General features: G+C 44.4%; 1 protein-coding gene across 1 annotated transcript in view; it reads right to left on the bottom strand.

The window, feature by feature from the left end:
- LOC126397551 (band 4.1-like protein 3) overlaps positions 1 to 12395 on the bottom strand; it is a 76828-nt gene that overhangs the window by 12307 nt on the left and 52126 nt on the right. The window contains exons 11-16 of the mRNA XM_050056407.1: positions 10027 to 10124; positions 9386 to 9561; positions 7054 to 7158; positions 6812 to 6960; positions 3162 to 3209; positions 2172 to 2201 (exon numbers count right to left, since the gene is read on the bottom strand). Coding sequence (XP_049912364.1) covers positions 2172 to 2201; positions 3162 to 3209; positions 6812 to 6960; positions 7054 to 7158; positions 9386 to 9561; positions 10027 to 10124 — 606 coding nt within the window. The remainder of the gene's footprint in view (positions 1 to 2171; positions 2202 to 3161; positions 3210 to 6811; positions 6961 to 7053; positions 7159 to 9385; positions 9562 to 10026; positions 10125 to 12395) is intronic.

The following is a 12395-nucleotide window of genomic DNA, read 5'->3' as shown; positions in this document are numbered from 1 at the left end:
ATACACATATGATTATTGTCACACATGTATACTGCCAGATATTAATATATACTTTCAACATATTGTACCACAGTAGCCAGAACTATAACTATAATATTATTACTTTCATTAATGTTGTTGTAAGCTACAGTCATTACCGTCTGTCCTGCATCTCTCTCTCTCTCTCTCTCTCTCTCTCTCTCTCTCTGTCTCTCTGTCTCTCTCATTGTGTCATACGTATTACTGTTAATTTATCATGCTGATCTGTTCTGTACGACATCTATTGCACGTCTGTCCGTCCTGGAAGAGGGATCCCTCCTCAGTTGCTCTTCCTGAGGTTTCTACCGTTTTTGATTGATCGATTGATTGATTGATTGATTGATTCATTCATTCATTCATTGATTTATTGATGAGATTTATTAAATAACATGATTTAGATAAAACATTTTCATTCATTGATTTATTGATGAGATTTATTAAATAACATGATTTAGATAAAACATTAAAGTTTTAAATGAATCATTCACAGCATAGTTGGAGCGCTAAGTGCCCCCCCCCCCCCCCCCCCCCCCCCCCCCCCCCCCCCCCCCCCCCCCCCCCCCCCCCCCCCCCCCCCCCNGATTTATTAAATAACATGATTTAGATAAAACATTAAAGTTTTAAATGAATCATTCACAGCATAGTTGGAGCGCTAAGTGCCCCCCCCCACCCCCCCCCACCCCCCACCCCCCATCCTGCAGGTCAAAGCATCACTCTTTTGTTTTGAGGTGAACTTATTTCAGAGGATTATTCATTTATTTATTTATTTATTTATTTATTCATTTTAGTCTTTTGTATTTTCACTCTCCAATTTGTTCCTCTACTTTTGGACTTGTGTACATGGGACTATACATTACATTGCTACGTATCTTGATCTCTGCACTTTGTTATTTTGTGATTTTACCTTTACTGTACAGCATTTTGGTCAACCTAGGTTGTTTTTAAATGTGCTTTATAAATAAATTTGATTTGATTTGATTTGATTGATTACCCGGCGGTATAATGTACAATCGGCGCGGTCAGCTGTTTGAGAGCAGCGCAGCTCATCAGATCAGATCTGTTCATATTATTGTAGCGCAGTGTGTGGTGACACACACAGAAAATATGAATCACTGTAAAATGACAGTGATTCTGTGTGTGAGTCTGTGTTCATACTGTTAATGATCATTTAGAACAGCTGTTGTCTTTACTTCATTACTCCACTGCATTCAGGCGTTGTCACGTAACAAATTCCAGCACTTGAATACACCGTAGCACAACACAGCAGCATGTCAAGTGGGCCGAACCCGAACCGAATATGAGCAAAAGTTTTTGATTTGTTACCCCCCCCCCCCCAAAGCTGTAAACCTAGGGGAAACACTGTTTGTGGTTTGGGTTCGAGTGCCTCCAATGCGATTAGTTAAACTGGTGGTAAGGAGAGCAAATGAATTGCATTTCCGCAAATAACAAGCGTTCCAGAACACAAAGAAATTTTTTAAGTATGTGTGCTTGTCCACACTTGTTTATCGATTCAACATGGACAAAGACACTCTTGTAATTTGTGCTGCCATGTGGTACCTGCGTGGATGTAGCCGCCGTCGGGTCTGGGTTCACGATATCCTCTGGGGCCATGAACAGCACGGGGAATATCATGGGCTGGTGCGGGAGCTGCGGCTGGATGGGGAGAGGTTCCAGCGCTACTTCTGGCTGAACATAGATCAGTTTGACAGCTTGCTGCTTGTTTTGAAGTAGGAACAAATGTGTGGTAGGAACTAAAAGTTTCCGAGGATGTTCTCTGGGTTCCACACAAGCGATGGACATCTACATTCCGATTGGTTCTCATTTTCAGCTCAAACGCGTCATAGCTAATTTGCATAAAGTTAACCAGTCTTCAACTTTCATTTGCAGCTCAATTCGCCAAACCGCCGCCGCTCATCACTTTTTCAGCTCAAAACGCCTCTGGCTGCCACTATCCATTGAAAATGAATTAGACCTGTCGCCTTTGCAGCTCTGGCAGCTTTTGGTGTGAACGTACAGTTAGTCTGTTCCAATGTGTGTTCACTGAACGATAGGGAGGACTCTTGTCTCTGCAGGATCCTTGACTTTAGGAAAACCCTCTGAGTCTCTGTCAGGAGACAACATGAAGACATCCATGAAAATGAGATCAGTTTTACCTGAGTCCTCAAGTCCTCGTCTTGATCAGACTGTTGGACGGACAGAGAGACAGAGAGACAGACAGACAGACAGACAGACAGGTTGATGTTAGAATATGAACTCTCAGCTGCTTTCAGAGTTTTTAGTTTTTTTAAGTCAGACTTTTGTTTTAGCAAATTTTTCACAGGTTGAAGATCTGAGACTGTTTTTATTCCTCCTCATCCATCACCTGCCAAGTGAGTCATCACTACACAGGTGAGTCATCACTGCACAGATGAGTCAGTATCTGGCAGGTGAGTCATCACTGCACAGATGAGTCAGTATCTGACAGGTGAGTCATCACTGCACAGGTGAGTTATCACTACACAGGTGAGCCATCACTGCACAGGTGACCCATCACTGCACAGGTGAGTCAGTATCTGACAGGTGAGTCATCACTGCACAGGTGAGTTATCACTACACAGGTGAGCCATCACTACACAGGTGAGCCATCACTGCACAGGTGAGTCAGTATCTGGCAGGTGAGTCATCACTGCACAGGTGAGTCATCACTGCACAGATGAGTCAGTATCTGACAGGTGAGTCATCACTGCACAGGTGAGTCATCACTGCACAGATGAGTCATCACTGCACAGATGAGCCATCACTGCACAGGTGAGTCATCACTACACAGGTGAGTCATCACTGCACAGGTGAGTCAGTATCTGACAGGTGAGTCATCACTGCACAGGTGAGCCATAACTGCACAGGTGAGTCATCACTACACAGGTGAGTCAGTATCTGACAGGTGAGTCATCACTGCACAGGTGAGCCATAACTGCACAGGTGAGTCATCACTACACAGGTGAGTCAGTATCTGACAGGTGAGGGTTAGAGTCCGCCTCACCTGTGTAGTGATGACTCACCTGTCAGGTGATGGATGACGACACAGATTGGATCTCCTGAGTGAATAAAAAAGTCTCACAACTTAAACCTGTGAAAAATGGGAGTAAAAATAAAAGTGTTGTTACTTCGGTCGCCGTCAGGTCTCCTTCCACCGCTGTATCAGTCAGCTCCGTCTGAGCACATAAAGACACAGACATTAATCTCGTCTCAGCGCCATGACGTCTCCGTCTATCGTTACATAAACAGTTATTAATGTAACTTTAGTTCAGTGGAGTCATAAACTTTATTTATAAATCATGTGGAGACAAACACTGAAATAATATTTTTAATGTTTAACAATAAAACACTTCGAGTGACTCGATCCAGGTGTTTATAAACAGGAGAAGTTTTATACTGACGTCATAAGGCCACTGATACATAAATTAGACAGGCGAGGCAGGTGAGACAGGTGATGAAATTTTTGTTCTTCACTCACTGGTTGAATGGTACTTGTATAAGAAAAAAAGACTGTCTTGTGCTTTTGTTGATTATAAAAAAGCGTTTGATTTGGTAGATAGGTCATCACTATGGTTTAAATTAGTTGCACTTGGTATAAACGGAAGAGTATTAAATGTGATACATAATATTTATGAGAATGCCAAATCTTGTGTTAGAGCTGGTTATGATTTATCTGAACAATTTGTATGTAATGTAGGAGTGCGTCAGGGGGATAATTTATCACCACTATTGTTTGCACTATATTTAAATGACTTTGAAAAATATGTGAGTCAATGGTACAACGGACTTCAACTTTTTTCAACTGAATGCCGCAATGTGATGAATGGTGAAATAGGGATATATTTGAAATTATATGTCCTGCTTTACGCGGATGATACGATTGTACTGGCAGAGACTCCTTCAGAATTACAGGCCGCATTAAATGCAGTTGCTTCTTATTGTAAAAACTGGTATTTAACTGTCAACACAGACAAAACAAAGGTTGTTATTTTCTCTAGGGGGAAATTACGGATACTCCCAGAATTTAAGTTTGGTTCAGATAAATTAGAAGTTACTTTTGAGTATGACTATCTTGGAACGTTATTTAATTTTAATGGACGATTTGATAAAGCAATAGCTAAGCAAGTTAAACTAGCTAAAAGAGCTTTATTCTCCTTGGAAAACAGAGTTACTAGATTACAGTTACCTGTTGATATACAATGTGAGTTATTTGACCAGCTTATAGTGCCTATTCTTTTATATGGAAGTGAAGTCTGGGGATTTCATAAACTTGACCAAATTGAAATGCTTCACAGATCTTTCTTGAAACGTTTACTTAATGTTAATAAACGCACAGCAAATTGTATTATTTATGGAGAGTTTGGTCGAAATAGTTTAGATTTAAAGGTAAACATGAGAATGATTAACTTTTGGGTACATTTAATTAGTCATAATACAGCAAAAATCTCTTTGACTGTGTTTATTGTTTTCAAGACTTTGTATGATGACAATATTTTTCAGTGTAAATGGATTTCCAAAGTTAAAAATATTCTTGATGATTGTGGTTTATCGTACTTATGGCATGACGCTGGACGGATGAACCCTAAATATTTAAAATTAATGATTGAACGTAGATTATCTGATATGGAACTACAGAGATGGCATGAGAAATTACAAAGTAACCCTTTATGTGATAGTTATAAATTGTTTAAAACTGATTTCACTTTTGAACCTTATCTGATTATGTTAAGACCTGCCGAAAGAGTTTGTTTGTCTAAGTTTCGGTGTGGAAATCATAAGTTACCTATCTCTGAGCGCAGGTATGATCGTGAAAATGTCCCCCGGAAATGTACTCTTTGTTTGACTGGCAATCGAGGAGACGAATATCATTATGTACTTGTGTGTTCTTTTTTTGATAAAGAGAGAAGAGAGTTGGTCGGACAGTTCTATAGAGCAAATCCAAATATTTATAAGTTTCAAAAGTTAATGTCATCTCGAAAAGTAAAGGTCTTGTCAAATTTGTTGAAACTTTTAAAGAAAATCCTGAATAGTTTCTCTTGATTTGCTTTGACTTGTATGTATGTACACAAATTCTGTTTTATTTATTTTGTTGTGCATTGGCTGCCGCCTGTTCTGATTTGTTAATGTTATTTTTTTTTGTCTGCCCCTTATACCCCAGGGAGGGGTCAAAAGGGATAAATGAAATGAAATGAAAAAGCTGCTCCTGGAGGTACCGAGGTTAGAGGGGATGGAGCTTTTTCTGTTGCTGCTCCCAAACTTTGGAACGACCTACCTCTGCAGGTAGGTGAGCCAAGTGAGGCAGGTGACACAGGTGAGGCAGATAACACAGGTCAGACAGTTGAGATAGGTGAGACAAGTGAGACAGGTGACACAGGTGAGGCAGGTGAGATAGGCGAGACAGGTGAGGCAGGTGAGACAGGTGAGGCAGGCAACACAAGTGAGACAGGTGAGCCAGGTGAGACAGACAACACAGGTAAGATAGTTGAGACAGGTGAGGCAGGTGAGACAGGTCAGGCAGGTGACACAAGTGAGACAGGTGAGCCAGGTGAGGCAGACAACACAGGTAAGACAGTTGAGATAGGTGAGACAAGTGAGGCAGGCCGACACAAGTGAGACAGGTGAGGCAGGTGAGACAGGCGAAACAGATGAGGCAGGTGATGCAGGACAGACAGGTGACGCAGATGAGGCAGATAACACAGGTGAGACAGTTGAAGCAGGTGAGACAGGCGACACAAGTGAGACAGGTGAGGCAGGTGAGACAGGTGAGGCAGACAACACAGGTGAGACAGGTAACACAGGTCAGACAGTTGAGATAGGTGAGACAAGTGAGGCAGGTGACACAGGTGAGGCAGGTGAGACAGGCGAGACAGGTGAGGCAGGTGAGACAGGTGAGGCAGGCGACACAAGTGAGACAGGTGAGCCAGGTGAGACAGACAACACAGGTAAGACAGTTGAGACAGGTGAGGCAGGTGAGACAGGTCAGGCAGGTGACACAAGTGAGCCAGGTGAGCCAGGTGAGGCAGACAACACAGGTAAGACAGTTGAGACAGGTGAGACAAGTGAGGCAGGCCGACACAAGTGAGACAAGTGAGGCAGGTGAGACAGGCGAGACAGATGAGGCAAGTGATGCAGGACAGACAGGTGACGCAGATGAGGCAGATAACACAGGTGAGACAGTTGAGGCAGGTGAGACAGGTGAGACAGGTGAGACAGGTGAGACAGACAACACAGGTGAGACAGGTGAGGCAGGTGAGACAGGTGAGATAAGTGAGGCAGGTGACACAAGTGAGACAGGTGAGGCAGGTGAGACAGGCGAGACAGGTGATGCAGGACGGATGGGTGATGCAGATGAGGCAGATAACACAAGTGATGCAGACAACACAGGTGAGGCAGACAACACAGGTGAGGCAGACAACACAGGTGAGACAGTTGAGACTGGTGAAGCAGGTCAGACAGGTGAGGCAGGCGACACAACTGAGACAGGTGAGCCAGGTGAGGCAGATAACACAGGTGAGACAGTTGAGACAAGTGAGGCAGGTGACACAAGTGAGACAGGTGAGGCAGATAACACAGGTGAGACAGGTGAGGCAGGTGACACAGGTGAGACAGGCAAGACAGGTGATGCAGGACGGACAGGTGACGCAGATGAGGCAGGTAACACAGGTGAGACAGGTGAGACAGGTGAGGCAGGCAACACAAGTGAGACAGGAGAGGCAGGTGACACAGGTGAGACAGGTCAGGCAGGTGAGTCAGGTGACGCAGGTCAGACAGGTGTTACCTTGGTGTCCTGTTTCTGAGGAGTCGGAGGACTCTGCTGTGAAATCTCTGTCACTTTTGTCTCCACCTCCTCCTCCTCCTGATGTTCCTCCTCTTTTTCCTCCTCCATCCTCTCCTGCACCTCCTCCTCTACCATCAGCACCTCCTCAACTAGGACACAGAAGACAAGGAATCAAGGACAAGTGAGGAGAGAAGGAAACAAGGGAACAAGAAGAGGAGGAAACAGAAGGGTGTTTTCTGTACCTTGCTCCGCCCTCCTCTCCTCCACCGTCCTCTCGGGTGTTACTGTGTTGATGAGGTCACTGACAGCAATGGCTTTAGATGCTGCATACAGTCCTGTACCCATATCTAGACACACACACACACACACCCACACACACACACACACACACACACACACGCACAGCTGACATCAGCTGGGATGTCAACAAACACAAAGACGATAACCATAGCAACCATCAGCCGACTGCAACCCGTCTTTATGTTCCTCAGAAGCAAAGCATCATGACCGCTCGTTGTCATGGCAATGGCACATTCAGCCAATCAGCGCACAGGGCGCATGCAAGGCAGCCTGGATCAGCCAATCAGCATTCAGAACCACCGTGAAGCCATAACCTGTCGTTATCTAACATCACACCACTCTTGAACCATGATACAAGCCGTGTTGACTGTGCTAACAAAGCTAATGGTGCTAACCAAGCTCAAAAACATAATAGGGCTAACTGCGCTAACAAAGTTCACCAATATAACAACGCTAACAAAGCTAACAAAGTTCACCAACTTAACAGCGCTAACTGTGCTAACTGTGCTAACAAAGTTAACAAAGTTCACCAACTTAATAACTGTGCTAACAACACTAACAAAGGTCAACGATATAACAATGCTAACTGTGCTAACAAAGCTATAATAGTTCACAAACATAACAGTGCTAACCGTGCTAACAGTGCTAACATGAGTTAGACAGTCAGATTTCCTTCCCGCTGAGCTCACAGAAAAAAACACCACAAACGTTGAATCTAAGGAGGCGGAGCAAGGGAGGGAAATTTATTCAAGCCCCGCCCCTGGTCAGAAATCCATACTGGAGTGGACAGAAAACACCTGGTTTGTTTTTTACCTGTGTGCTCACATACAGGTAAGTTCTGTCTGTCTGATCATGTTATTGATGACAGGGTGGAGGTCTGATGTCATATGATTACATCAGCAGAAACAGAAGAGCTGACTGGACAGAAATAAACCAGCTGATGGCAGATGTGTCTGAATGAAGCAGAGCTCCTCCAACCAATCAGAATGCAGCTCTCCCTGACAAGCTAAATGACAGGAAGCATTCTGAGCTGTGGCCAATCACAGAGCAGTACTGCTACAGTACTACCGCAGCCTGCAGCAGAGTTACCGCAGTAACAAGCTCTACCTGTGTATGCACCACCGTTGGCTCTGGGGGACTTGGTGATGGCTGGAGAGCCAATCAGAGAGGACGAGGGTGTGGTCCCAGGAGCTGAGGACCAATCAAAAACTCTGGTCACTAACAAGAACAAGAAAGAACTGAACAATCACAGAGCCGGACTCCTGGACCTGAACCCAAAAAAACTGAAACCACAAAACCTGAAACCATCAAACCTGGTACAGATGGTAAAGCTGGTAGTACTACTGAGACCACTACTTCTAATACTGGGACCAGTTCTACAATGATGGAGACCAGCAATACCATTAGTGCAATCAACACTACTACAAGGACGAGAACTACCACAGGGCCCAGTGCTACTACAAGGATGAGGACTAACACAGGGACCAGTAACACTACAAGGCCGAGAACTACCACAGGGAACAGTACTACTACAAGGACAACGAGAACTACCACAGGGAACAGTACTACTACAAGGACTATCACTACTATCGGGACCAGTACTGCTACAAGGACTAGAACTACTACAGGGACTAGTACTAGGACAAGTACTAGAACTACTACAGGGACCAGTACTACTACAAGGACTAGAACTACTACAGGGACCAGTACTAGGACAAGTACTAGAACTACTACAGAGACCAGTACTGCTACAAGGACTAGAACTACTACAGGGACCAGTACTAGGACAAGTACTAGAACTACTACAGGGACCAGTACTACTACAAGGACTAGAACTACTACAGGGACCAGTACTAGGACAAGTACTAGAACTACTACAGAGACCAGTACTGCTACAAGGACTAGAACTACTACAGGGACCAGTACTAGGACAAGTACTAGAACTACTACAGGGACCAGTACTGCTACAAGGACTAGAACTACTACAGGGACCAGTACTGCTACAAGGACTAGAACTACTACAGGGACCAGTACTAAGACAAGTACTAGAACTACTACAGGGACCAGTACTGCTACAAGGACTAGAACTACTACAGGGACCAGTACTGCTACAAGGACTAGAACTACTACAGGGACCAGTACTACTACAATAACGACAAGAACTACTACAACTAGTACAATGGATACAAGGAATACTAACACTACTACCAGGACATGGACTACAGCTCCCAGGTCTACCACAGGGACCAGTACCAGTAGGATCAGTATGAGTACCTCCATCCAGGCTGCGGCTCAGAATGTTCCTCTTGCTGATGCATCGAGGGAAATGTGGTGCAGGTCTTGAGATCTGAGCGCTGGCTCTGCGAGTCTGAATCTGAGTCCGACCGCTGTAACGAAACTTTGAACCCAGCGTTAGAAACTTCTTTGGGGTCTCTTCTGGAGACATCAGCCTGAGAGACAGAGGGGACAGAGACAGACGGGTACAGACAGACAGGTAGAGACAGAGGGGACAGAGACAGACGGGTAGAGACAGACATGTAGAGACAGACAGGTAGAGACAGACATGTAGAAACAGACGGGTAGAGACCGACGGAACAAAGACAGAAGGGTAGTGACAGACAGGTAGAGACAGAGGGGACAGAGAGAGATGGGTAGAGACAGACAGGTAGAGACAGAGGGGACAGAGACAGACATGTAGAGACAGACATGTAGAGACAGACAGGTAGAGACAGACATGTAGAGACAGACATGTAGAAACAGACGGGTAGAGACCGACGGAACAAAGACAGAAGGGTAGTGACAGACAGGTAGAGACGGAGGGGACAGAGACAGACAGGAAGAGACCGACTGTTATCAGATCATGTGACGTCTGGTTGTGTCATGTTATTGATCATTTTATTGATCATGTGACTGACCTGAAGAAGGAGTGATGCTCCACACACACTTTCCACAGCCTCTTAGCTGCTCTGTGGTTCAGCAGCTTGAAACCAATGGTTGACTCAAACTGGTCAAACTGGAGACAGACAGAGACTCAAACTGGTCAAACTGGAGAGAGACAGAGACTCAAACTGGTCAAAGTCTTGTTTCCTGTTAACAGTCAGATAAGGAAAAGATGAACTGATCTCCAGAAGTCATTAAGTTAAAGATGAAACATTTCCTCTGTACTTTTTCATTTCATCTTTTTACAGTTTCAAAATAACAAAAAATAAAAAGGGCCTGAAGCCAAAGTTTGTGTTGTCTCATCCATCCACCCCATCTGAAACAGGTGGACAGGTGTCCCTTTGTCTCATCCATCCACCCCGTCTGTAACAGGTGGACAGGTGTCCCTTTGTCTCATCCCTCCACCCCGTCTGTAACAGGTGGACAGGTGTCCCTTTGTCTCATCCATCCACCCCGTCTGTAACAGGTGGACAGGTGTCCCATTGTCTCATCCATCCACCCCGTCTGTAACAGGTGGACAGGTGTCCCTTTGTCCCATCCATCCACCCCGTCTGTAACAGGTGGACAGGTGTCCCTTTGTCTCATCCATCCACCCTGTCTGTAACAGGTGGACAGGTGTCCCTCTCCTCAGCTCCATCCTCCAGCTCCTCCCGGAGGACCCCGAGGTGTTCCCAGAGCAGATGAGATCTATAATCCCTCCAGTGTGTTCTGGGTCTGCCCCGGGGCCCTTTACCAGCTGGACCAGGAGGATCCTGATCAGATGTTGAACCACCTCAACATGAAGGAGCAGCGGCTCTACTCCAAGCTCCCTCCAGATGTCTGACTCCTCCCCCTATCTCTAAGGCTGAGCCCAGACACCCTACAGAGGAAACTCATTTCAGACGCTTGTATCTGTGACCTCATTCTTGCCCTGTGAGGCAAATTGTGATTTGTGATATTGGGCTTTATAAATAAAATTGATTGATTGATTGATTCTTTCAGTCACTACCCAGAGCTCATGACCGTAGGTGAGGGTTGGGACCAAGAAACCAAGAGCTTTGCCTTCCAGCTCAGCTTGTCTTCACCACGACAGTCCACTCACTGCAGACATCGCACCAAACCAATGATCAATCTCACGCTCCAATCTACCCTCACTGTGAACAAGACTCTGAGATACTTCAACTCCTCCTCTTGAGGCAGCAACATTTGCTCATTAGGTGGTATTTAAAATTCATCAGTCCACAGGACTTGTTTCCAAAAAGCATCAGTCTTGTCTCGATGTCACCTTCACAGACCTGTGAGTCTGAATTTGGTGGTGAGGACACAGGAAAGGTTTTCTTCTGATGACTCTTCCATGAAGTTCATACCTGTCCAGGTGTGTCTGCTCAGTACAACAGTGCACCACCACTCTTCCTCTCTCACAAAGGTTTCAGCTTGACCTCCACACTTCCTCTTAACGTCCATTTCTTAATGACATGACCAAGTGAGGAAACAATTTGCTATCTTCCTCTAGCCCTTACAGACGGTTTTAAATTCCATCCAATCACCCAGTAAGGACTCATTGAGTCCTTGTCATAGTTGAAGTCATAACTTTTTAATAGTTTTATCTTTTAAGATTATTATTTTTTTGTTATGTTATTTAACTTCTCTCCCACCATAACTGTTATAATTCAAACAATATAATTAGTTAATTAACCCTTTACAGGCCGGTTTCTGTGATGTACCACTCATTTTTATACAAAAAACACCCCAAAAATGAAATATTCTCTAGTTTTTTAGGGATTTTTTTTTTTTTTAAGATATTTTTTTGGGCGTTTTTGCCTTTAATTGATAGGACAGCTGAGTGTGAACGGGGAGAGAGAGAGAGAAGGAATGACATGCAGCAAACGGCCACAGGCCGGAGTCGAACCCGGACCGCTGCGGCAACAGCCTCGAACATGGGGCGCCTGCTCTATCCACTAAGCCACCGACGCCCCATGGGATTTTTTTTTTAAATGATTACAACAGTCTGAGGTCAGGCAATGTTTATGGGGAATATCAGTTTTTATGCATTTTAAGGACCCATTGCGTCCTCATGATGGCTGAAGGTATAACTTTTTAATGGTTTTATATTTTAAGATTTTTCTTTTTTGGTTATGTTATTTAACTTCTCTCCCACCATAACTGTTAAATTCAAAAAATAAAGTTAGTTAATTAACCCTTTACAGGCCGGTTTCTGTGATGTATCACTCATTTTTATACAAAAAACACCCCAAAAGTGAAATAATTTCAGTTTACAAGAGGCTGGTGGGATATTTTTTTAATACTTATATCTGCCTGAGGTCTGTCAATTTTCATGCAGAATATTAGTTCATATGCAGTTTTA

Source organism: Epinephelus moara, chromosome 11 (genome assembly GCF_006386435.1).
Source record: "Epinephelus moara isolate mb chromosome 11, YSFRI_EMoa_1.0, whole genome shotgun sequence".
Taxonomy (NCBI): domain Eukaryota; kingdom Metazoa; phylum Chordata; class Actinopteri; order Perciformes; family Serranidae; genus Epinephelus; species Epinephelus moara.
Note: the sequence above shows the minus strand (reverse complement) of the source record. Positions and strands in the feature narration are given on the sequence as shown.